This window comes from Bos taurus, chromosome 1, assembly GCF_002263795.3.
Source record: "Bos taurus isolate L1 Dominette 01449 registration number 42190680 breed Hereford chromosome 1, ARS-UCD2.0, whole genome shotgun sequence".
NCBI lineage: Eukaryota > Metazoa > Chordata > Mammalia > Artiodactyla > Bovidae > Bos > Bos taurus.
Genome location: NC_037328.1, coordinates 131066071 through 131082471, shown reverse-complemented (window position 1 = coordinate 131082471; position 16401 = coordinate 131066071). Strand labels below are relative to the sequence as shown.

Genomic DNA, 16401 nt, shown 5'->3' with positions numbered 1-16401 from the left:
ACAACAGACTGGTTCCAAATCGGGAAAGGAGTAAGTCAAGGCTGTATAATTGTCACCCTGTTTATTTAACTTATATGCAGAGTACATCATGCGAAATGCCGGGCTGGGTGAAGCACAAGCTGGAATCAAGATTGTTGGGAGAAATATCAATAACCTCAGATACACAGATGACACCACCCTTATGGTGAAAGCGAAGAACATAAGAGCCTCTTGATGAAAATGAAAGAGGAGAGTGGAAAAGCTGGCTTAAAACTCAACATTCAGAAAACTAAGATTATGGCATCTGGTCCCATCACTTCACGGCAAATAGATGGGGAAATAATGGAAACAGTGACAGACTTTATTTTGGGGGGCTCCAAAATCACTGCAGATGCTGACTGCAGCCATGAAGAACATGAAGAATGGTTCCTGGACCTGAATTAGGAACGCTTGCTCCTTGGAAGAAAAGCTATGAACAACCTAGACAGCATATTAAAAAACAGAGACATTACTTTGCTGACAAAGGTCCGTCTAGTCAAAGGTATGGTTTTTCCAGTAGTCATGTATGGATGTGAGAGTTGGACCATAAAGAAGGCTAAGCACTGAAGAATTGATGCTTTTGTACTGTGGTGTTGGAGAAGACTCTTGAGAGTCCCTTGGACTGCAAGGAGATACAGCCAGTCCATCCTAAAGGAAATCAGTCCTGAATATTCATTGGAAGGACCGATGCTGAAGCTGAAGCTCCAATACTTTGGCCACGTGATGTGAAGAACTGACCCATTGGAAAAGACCCTGATGCTGGGAAAGCCTGAAGGCGGGAGGAGAAGGGGACGACAGAGGATAAGATGGTTGGATGGCATCACCGACTCGATGGACGTGAGTTTAAGTAAGCTCCAGGAGTTGGTGATGGACGTGCTGTGGTGCAGGAGGTTGCAGTCAGACACGACTGAGCGACTGAGCGACTGAGCGACTAAACTGAACTGAATGGGAGAGTTTGCTCAACTCCGCTGCCCCCTGCTGGTCTCACTGGACATATTCATCCCTTCCCCTGGAGTTCAGACTGCCATTTACTAGCTTCTTCCAGGCCACCCTTAAACCGCTATCTACTTCTTACAGACACCACCTGCCTCTGGTCTCAACTACTCCCTTCTCTCTTCCCAGAATGGGATGCTCTCCTTTCTGAGACCTAGTTCTCTCTCCGTGATGTGTGGGCCCCTAGTGACACAGTTATGAACCCCAGAGTTCCCACAGGGCTTTTTTAAAAAGTCATTTTGTTTCTGTTATACATTAACCACAAAAGAACTAATTCCAAAGCAAAAAAAAAAAAAAGACAATTATGTGAAAAACGGCTCAGAACCATGAAATAGATGTTGATTATAAATATAAGCCTTAGGCATTACGAAATGAGGCAGCTCTAAATTTTCAAAGAACTAAGAGAAAGCAAGAGGATCTTTTAAATATCAAAAGGACTTTCAGGTTATAATTAGTAAATTGACTAGCCTTTTTAAAGGTAAAAGTGAATTTCCAAAGCCTAAGGCATTCATGGGATTATAGAATACTGTAAGTCTAGAAGATCGTCACTGCCAAGCTTCTCACTTTACAGGTGAGAAAACAAATGTTACATGACTTTCCCAAGGTCACAAAACAGGTCTGTGGCTTTCAGGATTTGAATCAGGGCTGCCTAGTTCCCTGCTTCAGGCTCTTTCCACTCAGTCTATGGTAGAAGCTATGTTTACAAATGAGTGACCGTCCCCAGAATTATGGTACAGTGGTGATGGTTGTGGAGGTGATGGTGGTGGTGGTGAGGAGGTAGTGATGATGATGATGGAGATGGTGGTGGTGGTAGAAAAGATGGTGGTGATGGTGGAGGAGGTGTGGTGAGGGAGGTATGCGTACGCGCTGGAAAAACTGAAAAGTAGGGTGCGGGGAGCCGGTGAGGCATTCTGCTCATGACAAAGGTCATGAGGAAGGAGGCTCGGCATACGCAAGCCTCAGGAGTCCGCCCAGATATTCTCGAGCATTTTCCCCCAAAAAACCAGAGTCTGCCTACTTTATTGCTTTGTGCTCTCACCTCTGACTTTACTGGGGGCTGTCCCCTACCACCATCTCTCTCTCTCTCTCTCTGTCAAAGAGTTAACTTACAGCTCCAATTAATAAAGTTCCTGGGCAATTAGGAGTGTTTAAATCCAAACCCCTCAGATGGCTCTCTAACTCGCCTGACAAGTTGACCCGGACTCCTGCAGCTGTGCATACGATTGTTTACAGTCTCCCAGCCTCGAGAGGCACGGGAAGCTTAAGATATTCAAATAGCTTAGAGCCTCTCAGAGAGTTAAAAACTGTCAGAATAAACTAGTAAAGGATTTCATTGATGAGTCAATGCTTGTTGCCAAGTTTTCACATCCCCTGAATTGTATCCTTGAATGTGTATTAATTAATAGTTGGTATATAGTAAAAAATAAGTAGTGGCCTTGGTGTTAGTAACTTTAGACCCTTAAGGTAATAAATTCTTTTCTTTGTTGTAAACCCATTACACATCCGCCCTATAGGAATGCAATTTTATCTTTGGAAGATGGTGCCAAACCTTAAAATAATTACTCTTAGAGAAAATAAGTCTTTGTTGATAAGTCCTTGTCAACAGTCATAAAATGTTAGTAGGCCTTCTGGCCAGAAGATGATGTAAATCACCTAAACCATTTGTATATGATAAATTTGCAGGAAAGAAACCTTGGTTTTTGATAGGAATCAAAGACTGCTGACTTTGCATCCCCTATTATCCTCTATGTGTAACTTAGGGTATAAAAGCCCCTGTTAAAAATAAAGCTATGGGCCTTGTTCACCAGCGCTTGGTCTCCCCATGTCATTCTTCCCTTTAACTTCCAGCTGAGTCTCCATCTGGAGCGCGGAACCCACCACGCTTACTAATTATGCCTGGGCTTCTAAGACCCACTCGAGAAGGTGTCTAGGGTGAGGCACCTTCCGCTATTCGAGAGGGCGCCTGCGGCCTACGTAAGTGGTGCAAACTTCTTGTCTTGAAGTTTTATTGGTCTCCCGCGTAAACCAAGCTACTCAGCCTCTTTTCTCCACTGAATTTTCCTACTGAGCTATCCTCATTCTATTGTTCTCTATATCTCTAATTAGCATATAAATAGTCGCCTAGGCCGTCTCTCCTTCGAATACCCTGGATCAGCTGGGGCTGGTCCCCAGCAGTAGGGGACATTCATCGGCAGCTCAAAGGCATGTCAGCCCAGACTGAGATTCAGTCATGACTGGGTTTATCTAGCAGATTGATGGAATGAGGCCTGGATGTGGCAGGTATGGGCAAATCAATTAGATGTATCTATAAACAAACTGAGAGAAATGGCAAAGAACTGAGGAAGCAGTGAGGTCATAAGGACTTTTCTGTGCAGGGTTGTCCCCTGGTGTTGGATACTTCCAGGCTGGGGAAACCTCCTGAGAGTGAGTCTCCTTGAGAACACAGGTTGTGAAATCCCATCTGTATCTATTGATTGCCTTTTCCACACAAGACTCTCTGCTGGGCTTTGGCAACACAAGGGTAAGCAGGAAAGCACGACAAGTCCCTGCTCTACACTTATCTTCAAAGGTTTTTGATTTTTGCTTTTTTATTGATAAGGCAGTTGCCCAGTTGAATAAGACAATCTGCCAAGTCCTGCCCACCTGATCTGAGTGGTGGTGAAGGATGGAAGAGCCCTGGTTATCTCTTGCAGAGGGGTCCACATGCCCTTGAGAAGTCCTCGTGAGCCATCCAATCCGTGGCCCACAGTGCCACTACACGGTAGGCACCCGTGGGCTGATTTTGCAGAAAATAAAACAAGCAGTAGCAGCTGCTAAGCCTACATACCACTTCTGATCAGGAACTCAAAGCACTTTCTCTATATGACTATTGTGCTGAACTATGGCAAAGAAAAGACACTTGAATCTTGGGGCTCGATGGACCCTTTATGATTTAGCTATCGGTCCCAAGTTCTCCTGGATCTCCTCTATAAGATCTCTGATTACGATCAAAATCAAGGAATCAGGACTTCCCTGGTTTTCCACTGGTTAAGACTCTGCACATCTACTGCATGGGGCATGGGTTCAATCCCTGGTTGGGGAACTAAGACTCCACATGTCACACGGCAGGGCCAAATTACAAAAAAATATTAATTTAAAAGATAAATAAATAGAGCTTTCCCTCAGGTTAGATTGTTGCTAATGTTAAAAAAAAAAAAAAAAGAATCATAGACTTAATGAGCAGAGGGCAAGCCTCCACTCCTTTAGACCATCCATTTGATCCATGCCACCGATGGGCTCTGTTAAGTATGCAGCACATCTTCATTCCTACAAAGGTGTGACACAGACCAGTTATTGCAGTGGCAGCAACAGTTCAGTTTATTATCTCATCCTGGTCCAGGTCCTCCCATTGACTCCCCTCTGACCTTTATTCTGAGTCCTCTCTATCCTTTGGGAATATGTTTCTTTCCTTGCTTAGGTTGGTTCTTGTCTCTTGTCATTAGGTATGTCGTCGTGACATACATATGAAGACACCCCTGGCACAATAACTGACTTGGAATCGGCCCTGTCAGCGTATCAGATGGCGAGTGTCTAATCTCTGCAGAAACAGATGGTACAAGGATCAGCGACACATCCCCGTCCCTAAAGAACTTAGCAAATGTTAGTGTCTGGCAGCTCTATCTTCTATTATTCTAATGCTGAACCTGCACCATTATGTCCAGCAGGGAGTCGGGTGTGTAAATGTCTATAATAGCCACAGGCACAAGGACAGAGTAGGCCATATGGATCAGAATGATTCTTTCCACATCCTTTCCTCCCACAGAGGATTTGAAGGATCTCAGTATCTCCCCTCACAAGCTGGCAGGAGACACACATCAGGTAGAGTGAAAAGTGCAGGATCACACCTGAAGTTTTGTTGACTTTAGAGTCTGCTTTACTTCAATTCACTATAAACTGAGAATTGATAACAGCGTATAAATCAACTTACGTCATTTCACTTTAGATTTTCCAAAACTGAAAATGGTCTTACTGTGTATCTCAGGTTCCCATCACTATTAGATTCCAGCCATGATATCAAAGCATCTTCTATTTCCTAAATTGTAGGTTCAGATTTTTAGATGATTAAAAAAAAAATCTTCTTCAGGACGTAGCCATCAACCTATTACAAACTTCCAGTCATTATTATCCCTACATGCATGTTAGTCGCTCAGTCGTGTCCAACTCTTTGTGACCCCATGGACTGTAGCCCACCAGGCTCCTCTGTCCATGGGATTTCCCAGGCAAGAGTACTGGAGTGGGTAGCCATTCCCTTCTCCAGGATATCTTCCTGACCCAGGGATCGAACCCAGGTCTCCCACATTGCAGACAGATTCTTCACCATCTGAGTAACCAGGGAAGCCCCCTATATGCGTAAGTTAAGCTTATTATTGAAGTTACATCAGAAGATACAACTTATTACACTTTTGTTTTCATGTTGAGTCGTGCAATCAGGGAACGGATGGTCCACAGATACAAACTGTGCTTCCCGAGTGCCAGGCTGGGGACCAGAGCTGGTCCATAACCAAGCCTTTGTTTGTTCACCACATCTCAAAGTGAATGAGTGAAATGAGGGATGCATGTCGTTGTAAGGGGCCTATTCTTGGGAAGTTGAGTTTTCTATTCCAAGACTCACCCCATCTCATTCTTCTGGTATTAAAAATCTTCTATAAAATAATGGTGCTAGTGTGTTAACTGTTGCATACTTTCTGTTATCGGCAAAATAAAAGCCGTTAACCTTGAATCACATTTTGTTGATTGAGCCTACAGCACACTGGCGCCCCACACTAACATGGACTCTGCTCCCCTCTACAAAGAATCAGCCTGATGGAAATCCAGAAAGAATTGTGAGATCCAGAAAGAACTGTGAGAAACAGAACACTTTACTTAGAAGTATTCAAAAGATACCCAATTAAGGTTCAAGATAGTGCTTTGCTATCAAATGAGTTGTAATTAGGATTTCAAATGAGTTGTAATTAGGATTCATGAAGCTGCATGTTGAGCCATCCATGTTTATTTGTTCACTTATAAGAATCTGATATAATTTCAACTTTGAAAATTAGCCAGTAGTAAAATTCTGAGAGGTAAAAATAATTTTGTGTCCTGCAAGATGATGAATTTTAATGATTAAGAACAGTACAATTCCAGTGCCAAAACTGTCAATTAATGGAATAATAAAAAGTCCAAAAACAGACTTAAGCACATACAATGATTTACATTTGATAAAGGGGATATTTTTTTAAATGAAGAAAGAATAAATTGTCAAATAATGTTGGTGAGACCCCTGGCTAATTTTTTGGAAAAAAATAGGTAACATCCCTAACTCACAGCTTATAGCCATCAATCCTCCACACACAAAGTCCAGATATATTAACAGTCAAATTTTAAATTTTGTAAAAGAAGTAAAAGAAAAATATATTTGAAACTGTATGAATACTGGAATGAAAAAAGCCTTTCTAATTCTGACACCAAAGACATACATCAGTTGGATATAAAGGAAAACATCAGTTAGATATATAAGAATTTTAAACATCTCTCTATGAGAAGGAACCTATAAACAAAAAGACAAAAAGCAGCAATGTGACAATGGATTAATATTTTCAATATGTATAGACTTTTAATATAATAGTATAATTTTAATATTTTTATATATTAGCAATACATATATATAAGCTATATGAAGCAAATTAATTAAGATACAATCTCTAAAAATCAAAAGTATAATGAAGAAGCAAACCAAATTATATAGCCATTCAGTAGCATAACCACAGAGAGAAACTATTGGATGTGATTTTAAAACATAGTAATTTAACTGCACATCCCCAGTGGGATATACCCTAAGGACCCCAAAACTCCAAAATGTAACAGCAATAAATGTTAAACTGTTTCCAATTATCATACTGTGGACAATAAAGTTGGTGTTGCTATTCTGAGACTGAGATTGTGCTGTTGGGAGCCAAGACTCTTTAGAGCGGAAGAAAAAAGATACAAATAGATGTTAGATCAATGAAATAAAGTAAAAATCCTGTAGTCATAAATTTGAATGGGAAATATCAGTATGAACTTACCTTTTCTTACTTGTTTATTTCCTGTCTCTGTCCACTGAAAGGGCTTAGAAGTAATGACAAGACCAATAGTAATCAGCACCCCTTGCACCCAGATTGTGTCTGTAAATACCACTTTCCTCTAAAAGAAATCAGGATTCACCCAGAGAAATTACTAATTTCAAATCTGAGGCAGGAAATGTATGCTATGAGTCTGGATCACTCTCATAACAGATAGCAAGGAAGCTATCAGATTACCAAGGTCATTCAAAAGGACCCAGGAACCAACTTGAAGAGGCACCCATTGGCCAAAGATGGGACAAGTTCAGCAACAATAAGGATAACAACTACAATCAATTTCAACAAATCAAATATATTTCAATGTAGGAGTTCATATGGTACCCATGGAGAATGCTAGGAAACCATCTTATTATTTTGAAAGAGGAAAGAATCAGTCTCTTAGGTGCCTTACCTATATAAACTATATCTTAAGGCAACCAGGCAGTTCTATTTGGGGAATTTCCCCTTATAGAAGTTTTCCAGCTAGTAAATGCCAAAGGAATTTTGGAAATCCCTAATCAATAGATTTAGGCAATGATCTTCAATATATCATCAATGTCATCACCAACACCATAAAAAGAGAGAACCAGGCATTATGTGCCTCCTACCAGAGGTGCATAGTGCTACATAAGAAGTTCTTGTCAAAAAAGAATCAAAAAATCATAAAAGTTGAAACTGATCACGTATTGGGTCTTTATTAGTCCCTCAGTCATGCCAGACTCTTTGCGACCCCATGGACTGCAGCCTACCAGGCGCCTGTGTCCATGGAATTCTCCAGGCAAGAATACTGGAATGGTTTGCCATTTCCTTCTCCAGGGGATCTTCCCAACACAGGGATCAATCCAGGTCTCCTGAACTGCCTGCAGATTCTTTACCAACTGAGCTACCAGGGAGGCCTGATCATGTATTTAGATCTAACTATAAATTTACAGATAGTTCAGGGGAAAGAGGAATGCATTAGACACCATCATAGCAATGTAGTAGCAAAATCCAGACCAGGGGAATTCTTCTAGGCAAATAACCGAATCTCTTTAGCAACAAAAACAAAATAATAATAAAGATTGTGAGGAAGAAAATGTGGGAGGGAGGGAAGGAAGGGGAAAGCAGAGAAGGAATCTATGGATTAAAAGAGTCTTAAATATACAGGGAAAGAGAGGACACATGAGCACAGTAGATATTAGATGATATTTAGAAGATATCACTGATTTTTTTTTTAGTGGTGGTGGTATAGTGGTTATTTTGGAAAGAAAATACATATGGAAGATACATATGAAGTATTTGTAGATATAATAACATGACTATTTGGGGGAGGTTGCTAAGAGATTTGCAGGAAATAAGAGTCATCACATATTGATAATTATTAAAGCTGAGTGATGAGAACATCAAGGCCATTATACATTCCCTGTATTTTTATATATGCTGGAAATTTTCCATAATAAACACATAAAGAAAAAAGCAACTAGGAAAATTGCATCAACTGACCAAAAAAGCACTAAGAATATAATCAGGCAATTAATGAAAGAAAAAATAGAAATAATCAATAGGAAAATTAAAAAAAAAAATCCTGCCTTAGGAGAAAAATAAAAAATGTAAACTTTTTCAAAGATGAGGTTTCATTTTTTACATATCACGTTGTCCAGGCATTTAAAGATGAATGATACCCCCTGGTGGCAAGGGAATGCTCAAAGGAGCATCTCAAACCTTAGACTCAAGTGGCTCACGTTTTCTGGAGAACGTTTATGTAACAAAAATTCCCTAAAATACATGCTGAGGAGCCAGGGCTCCAGGGCTTGCCAGCCCCATTGGATCCCAGTCATACCACTTACTGGAGACAGGATTCAAGGCAAGTTTCCTGACTGCTCTGTGTCTCAGCCCCTGGTCCCCAAATGACTGTAAGAGCATCATCACCTCAAAGAGTTGCTGTGAAGTTCAGTGAATATTCATAAGAAGCTTGGACCAGTGCCTGGCATACAGTGCTGGCTTTCATTACCATGTTGGTTCAGCAACCTCACTTCTAAGTACTTATCCTAAGGAAATCTTAATTAAGTGCACAAAGATGTATATACACATTTGTTTATCATTCCATGATTAATCAAAGGCCCAAAGTAGAAATGCCTGGTTAAATAAATTTTTGTAATCTTTTCCATGTGATACTATGTGGTCATTAAATATAATTAAGTTGATACATATGTACTGATGTAAGGACATTTATAATCTATTTTCAAGAAGGAAAATCAAGTTAGAGAAGAATAAATATAGTTGAACTGTAGGAAGGAGACATATGTATTTTTTTAATCAGTGCTTGTATATCTAGTAGTTGACTCTGGAATTGGGGGTTATTCAAATTTATTTTTCTTTTGGATCATCTGTGTTTTCTAACTTTTCTACATCAATCTTACTGTTTGGATAATTTTAAAATAATTTAATACATTACATATTGTGATGGTTAATTTTATGTGTCGACTTGACTGGGCAAAGGAATGCTCAGATAGCTGGGAAAACTTTATTTCTGGGTATGTCTCTCAGGGTGCCTTTGAAAGAGATTAGCATTTGAATCAGTAGACAGAATAAAGAAAACCACTCTCACCAGCCTGGCTGGGCATCATTCAGTCCACCAAGGGCCCAAATTGAACGGAAAGGGAGAAAAAAGAAGGAAGCGTGACTTAGCTCTCTTTTCTTGAGTGGGATGTCCATCTTCTGCCCTTGGGCATCCCAGCTCCTGGTTCTCCAGGACCAACACCAGGGACTCTCCGGTTCCCCACCCTGCATACAGCAGATCAAGGGACTTCCTGGCCTCCATACTGTATAAGCCAATTCCTATAATAAATTTCTTCTGTGTAGTTAAATCTACATCTGTATCTATATCTATATCCTATTGCTTCTGTTTCCCTGGAAAAGTTGAAAGTTGCTCAGTCATCCATGGACTTCTCCAGGCCAGAATACTTAAGTGGGTAGCCTTTCCCTTCTCCAGGGGATCTTCCCAACCCAGGGATCGAACCTAGGTCTGCCGCATTGCAAGCAGATTCTTTACCAGCTGAGCCACAAGGGAAGCTCAAGAACCCTGATTAATACACATGTTCCAAAGTTCTTATAAATCTTGCCCCTAAATTTTTCAATGTATTTGAAAGTGGGAAGGGGTAAACAGCATTTGCTCAGTTGCTAAGTCATGTCCAACTCTTTGTGGCCCTATGGACAGAAGTACACTAGGCTTCCCTATCCTTCACTATCTCCCTGAGGTTGCTCCAACACATATCCATTGAGTGGGTAATGTCATCCAACCATCTCATCCTCTATAGCCCCCTTCTCCTCCTGCCCTCAATTTTCCCAGCATCAGGGTCTTTTCCAATGAGTCGGCTCTTTGAATCAGGTGACCAAAGTATTAGAGCTTCTGTTTCAACATCAGTCCTTCCAATGAATATTCAGGGTTGATTTCCTTCAGGATTGGCTGGTTTGATCTCCTTGCAGTCCAAGGGACTCTCAGGAGTCTTCTCTAGCACCACGGTTCAAAAGTATCAATTCCTCAGAGCTTGGCAAATGAAAAACTAATACATTAGTCTCCAAAGTAGAAAAACAGATTTGGAAACACAGAATTTAATTATGAACATTCAGGAATAGAGTCATTCTTCATGGGTGATTATCACCAGTGTGTGTGAAAACACACGGGCTTTCACATCTATTTCACTTGGGTCACCATGAAAGCAGAGCCTGAGGCAAAGATTTGGGTACAAGTGAATTTATTTCAGAGGTACTCCCAAGAAGCAAATGTGAGTGAGAAAAGTGAAACCAGATGGAGAAAGGCCAGCAACTGGGATTCACCTACCCTGGGGACTTTGAAAAACTGTGGAATAAACCTCCGAATTGTCAAACCAAAGCGCAGGAAGCTGGAGCAATTATTCACCAACTCCCACTCCACCTCGAGTGCAGGCTGCCCTGGTAGAGTCAGCTCTCTGCCACTTCCAGGCTGTACCTGCATGTAGTCCGTGCAGCCTCCCACATCAGAAACAACCCTGAGGACAAGTGGCAGAGATCCCAGCGTGCACAGTGATGTGGGGAGCTGGCATCTGTAGTGCACTCAGAGCTACAGGAAACCAGGAGGTGGCAAGGGACCCCACAAACATCTTTTTTTTTTTAACCTCCCTCGCCCAAAGCCTGTGAATAGGAAAGCATGACTTTGTTGGCAGAATTCTGAGAAAGGGATGAACCTCACTAACACTCCCTACTCACTGCCCCTTCCTTCCCCTCCTCACTGAGTCACTGGGATAATCCATACATATTCTCAGCTGGTCAAAGGTATGAGACCCCAAAGGGAATTTACGCCCTAGCAGCAGAGGTGGGCTGACCCCGGGTCCCACATAAGGCCCTTCATAAACCATGCCCTGGCCTCACTGAACAGCTTGGTACCATGATACCCCCAAGCCTCCCCACCCCCGGACCCCTTTATCCTCGGCAATGCCTTTCCTCCTCACTTCCCCTAGTTCTTTCTGCTAGAACCTCAGGGCTTACCACCCAGAGGTCAAAAGAAGCCCGGATGGAGATCCGGGGAGAGACCCGAGGTAGTGGGAAAAGACAGATGAAGCCAGATTGGCCATGAGCTGAGTTGATAAGGGTTGAAGCTGGGTATCAGGGATAGGCTCATGGGCTCATGAGCTCTGCTCATGGGCTCATCTCTCTGCTCCCTCTACTCATGAGGCCTGGAGGTGAACGGCTGGGCTTCCCTTTAGGGAAAACTATGGCTGCTCTACTAGTTCTCTCTTCTGGGCACTGCAGTCCATGGCCAAGCAGGGTGGGGTGCCTGGCTCTGGCCATCCTGCCCAGTGGGGACTCCCTGGTGGGCTGGGCCTGCTCTGGAGCTCCCACTGACTTGGTGGGGCTGTCAGCTACACAGCGGTCTGGCCTCCCCTTGCCCACTCCTGCTGGCTGCTCTTCTCCTCTCCTGGGGGTCAGACCCGCACTGCATTTGAGCACTTGCCCTGATCCAGCTTCTTCTGCCTTCACCTTTCACAGGAGTGACTCCCCAACAAACCCATTGTACTGCCACCACCATCTTGGCAACTTCACCCCAAAGTCCTAAACTGACAGCTGGGGTACAGATGGCTCTGGCCCCCACCCAGTCTCTGCTGAAGCTCCAAAAACAAGGAAGAAATACCAGAGAGTGATAAACATGCTGTATTTAAGGGTTTATATATAATAAATTAATGCTCTTTACATTAAAAAAATACTATAGATATGTATATGTATATAACCTAATTTTAGAAATATTATCAAAACTTAATTTGTGGTCCCTTGGGGATATGAGGCCCCAGCCAGGTGGCCCGCCTTCCCTCTCACCCATGAGCAGGTCCTGAGGACATCAGCTCCGGGCAGTGCTCCACATTCACACCCAGCTGCACTGAGAGGCTCTGTCTGTGCTCCCATAACATCCCAATCTCTGTTATGACCCCATACTTTTCGTCTCCCCCCTCATCTCTGCCTACACTCTGGCTCAGCAGTAAGAGGCCAGACGACCTCAGTAAATGACTTTGGGTCAATTACTGAATGGCTGACTCAGGCATAAGTCCCCCAAAGGACCCCATAAAAGACCCAGCTCTACAGTGTTGCCAAGGTTTACAAAACGCTGAAGAGTAGAGACCAAGTGTCTCCTTTCAGTCTGGAGCGAACATGGAGGTAGATGAAGGATGCTCTTTCAAGGTCCTGTTACAACCCTTTCTCAGCCCTGGGACCCATGGGACACTGCCAGAGCTCTCACGGGGGATGGTAGAAATCATATCTGTCTTCTACTCTGCTTCTGTCCAAGGAGAAGACCTCTCAGCTTCTGGAGAAGACAAGAAGCCCAGCAGCCCCATCGATGGGGGGTTCTGAGCCAGCCCCACCCAGCTGGGTGACAAGGCTGGTCCTCTGGCTGCCAGAATCAGAAGCGGGCTCACCAGCCAGGGACCCTGGGTTGACTGGGGCTCCAAGAGCTGGTGCCAAACTTCTCCGGGAGCTTTGAGCGAGACAAGGGCTTCGGTTTCTCTCTCTGGTTTAGGTTCTGTGGGAGATCTTCCAAGGAAGAGATCTCCAAGTCACTCTCATCCTCAGAAAGCTGCAGGGAGAACAGGGGAGAAGAAAATGCATCTGACCAGGGAGGACGGATGCGGGGAGAAAATGCAGATCTGGAAGAAAGCAGGAGGGGCGCTACTCCTCCCATCTTCTCATGTCCATGTCTTTGAGAACCTGCTTCAGAGACCTGGGGTCACAGCCATTGCAAAACACCCCTGAAATTCCACTGGCCACACTGAGGCCAGCCCCAAGGCCTGTAGAAGATCAGGTTTCTCTTGTTGAAATTTAAACTTTGTCCAGATTTTTGAACTGCCCACAGTGAGGAAGTCCAGGGACTTAACTTCTCCAAACTCCTGAGCTGACGTACCAGTGCCTAATGCACCTACCCCACCTGCCACAGGCTGCTGGTCCAGGGCTGGGAAACACTCTGACCAAAGGTGCGTGAGGGGAACTCCAAGTGCAGGGATCCTTCAGCCTGGAAAAGGTCTGAGCTAGGGCCAACAGGGGAGCCAAGAGTGGGCCAAACTCCCAGGCTGTCCCGGAACCAGAATCACGGTCACCCCACCCCAACCTGAGCTCTCAGTGCCCAGACCATTTGCCTTGGAACGTAAGGACAACCAATCAGAAACCTCCAGGGCCCCAGGTGGCAAGCAGGCTCTGGACAGTGCCTCAACTTGCATTGGGCGGTTGGTGCTCTCTCACAACTGACGATGAATTCTTTTTGAATACATTTTGAATCATTTAGACTCATTACTCACAAACACACATGAGCTACATAATAAACCGAACATATCACATAGCACAGGGTGGGTGTCGGGGTTGCCAGGGGAGGTGTATTCTGGGAAAAACCAAAAAGTGATTGCCCATTATTTCTGAATTTTAGAGCAATAACATAGGTCATCCTAGGATGCATCTTTCTGATTGAAGGGAGGGTAAAATTACAAGAGCCAGAAATGTTTTTGCCTAAGAAAACACAACAGGAATACAGAAGTGGTTCCCTTATGGGGAGAGGGGAGGTGGCAAGGACATCCTAACAGGAATGGTCTGGGAGGCTGAGCATCTGAGCGATAAATCTGATGGCAGCTGGAGCTGGAGAGAGGCAAGGCCATTAAGACATTCTTAGTGATGAGGAAATGGCCTTGGATATTTGGAACAAAGGTGCCTAATATCCCCACTGTGTACTGTGGAGCAGTCTGCTCTGCACACAGTCCTGCGCTGGGGTCCTCGGGGAGTGAAGAAAGGGGAGAGCTTGGCTGTGGGATGAGCTGGAGCCCGAATAGAGCAGCTACTGCTGGAAGCCAGGCACAAAGCCAGGTCCAGGCCCCATCAGAGCCAGAAGTGGGGGTGTGCGTGGCTGGGAGAAACAACCCGCTGAGCAGTGGTTCATGTAATGAACCACGAGGCTTTTCGATGTTAACAAGGGACACGAACAACAAGCACTGGAGAGTGGGCATCGTGCCACTCCTGCAGGGGCAGAGGAGGCGAGGGGCAGGAGGGCAACTGTAGTGTCACACACGGGCCCTCCCTCAGGCCCCGTCCAGGGCCCCAAACTCGAGCTGGCTCGGTAGGAGACTGCAGGGGAGCCTCCTAGGTCCTCCAGCCTACCTGGGGCTTTCCTCCTGGCACAGCAGCTCTCTGTGGCCCGGCACTGGGCACTGAGAACAGACTGACCCCTCCAGCAGGCTTCTTGGCTGGAGCCTCCAACTGCTTCTCAAGGTTTCTGACCATCGATTGCACCAGTGTTCCTGGAAGGTAACCAGAGTATGACTGCATCATCCCCATGGGTCACGTCCCAAGTCCAGTGTGGATAAAGGGAGCATGGAGAAGAGTCCGAAGGGAAAAAGGAAAGACAAAAGCAGTAGAAGACAGGCAAAGAGAGAGAGGCTCAGGCCAGCATGGGCGGGGAAGAGAGGCTTGGAACATCCAGAAATGTACTATGTCCTGAAGGGCACAGCTGGGCACAGCAGCTTAGCAAGCTGCCCTTTCCTCTTAGCAGGAGGAACCGCTGCTCAGTCGGTACATGAACTGCAAGATTAATGTGTAGTTTTTCCTCCAACATCTTCACAGAGAAATGAAGAAATATCATCAATATAAATTCGCTCAGGGCTGTGGGGCCAGATCCACTTTCTATGACCTCCTCACAGGAAGGGGGCTAAGCAATGACTACATTTTCAGTGTGAGAAAGCAAGGTGGATGTTCAGACCTCAGGACTGGCCAGGAAGCAGGGAGCCAGCCATGGCCTTCCAGGATTCAAATGTCTGGGGGCCTGAGCAGAGGTCCAGAGTGATGATGACCCTTGGCTCACTGATTGATTAAAAACCAGTTAGTTAAGGGTCTATTATATTCATACTATGTTCCTTGCCCCTCATCACTCATCTTATCCAGATACCTCCCTTTACAACACAGGAACCAAAACTCTCCACACCAGCACACAGGGAGCAAGTGACAGAGCCCAAAGCGTGTTCAAAGACTCCACATTCCCAGTTCCTAGATGTTTACACCCTATCATCCACCTGGCAGGTCATCAGTTCTTCTCCAGAGATCTGGTTCTGGTGGGTTAGATGGGCTGGCAGGCTGGGACCATGCCATGGACAAGATGAAGTTCCACAGAATTCATGACACTGTAGACTTGACAGATGGCACAGAACTGGGATTACCCCCTAGCTTGTCCACTTTCTGCCTTTGGAAAGACAAAACCTAAGCTCTATATTCTTTAAACTTTGGCTAGAAAATGCAACTGAAGCCCAGAAGCTACAAGCCTCATTAATAGTCTTATAAGAAAACCTTCCTCACCTGAGGAGGCCAGCCCGCCCGAGCCCTTGCCAGGGGACTGGGCACTCCCCTCCGAGGTCTCGGTGTCAGACCAGTCCCAGTCATCCTGCGGCCGGGGCCCCACCCTTGAAGGAACTCTCGGGGGCTGCAGGGATGCACGAGGCCCAGCATCTCCCTCTGAGTCCTCTTCAGAACTGAACGGGGGCGTACTGTCAAGAAGGAGAGGAAATGAGGAGTGCGTGAGCTGGAAGGAAGATGGTCAAAGCCACACTTCACCACTTGCAAGCTGGTTGGCCCAGAGCCAGTCCTGCCCCTGGCACCCCTGGGCCCAGACACCAGCCAGGAGTCATCTGGAGAGGGGCAGCCACCCTCTGTTAGAAGATGAAGACCCAGCCCCTCCAGGGTGGCAACTGGGGCTTGGGGATGAGTCGTAAGAGGAGGGGAGGTTTGCTCTGGCCTG

General features: G+C 44.8%; 1 protein-coding gene across 5 annotated transcripts in view; it reads right to left on the bottom strand.

Moving 5' to 3' along the window:
- Positions 1-12280: 12280 nt before the first annotated feature.
- DZIP1L (DAZ interacting zinc finger protein 1 like) overlaps positions 12281-16401 on the bottom strand; it is a 54718-nt gene continuing 50597 nt past the window's right edge. For all 5 annotated transcript variants that reach the window (XM_024996266.2, XM_024996268.2, XM_024996264.2 and 2 more), the window contains 3 exons: positions 15963-16150; positions 14775-14914; positions 12281-13212 (listed from right to left, as the gene is read on the bottom strand). In XM_024996266.2, the coding sequence (XP_024852034.1) occupies positions 13051-13212; positions 14775-14914; positions 15963-16150 (490 nt within the window). In that variant the 3' untranslated portion in view covers positions 12281-13050. The remainder of the gene's footprint in view (positions 13213-14774; positions 14915-15962; positions 16151-16401) is intronic.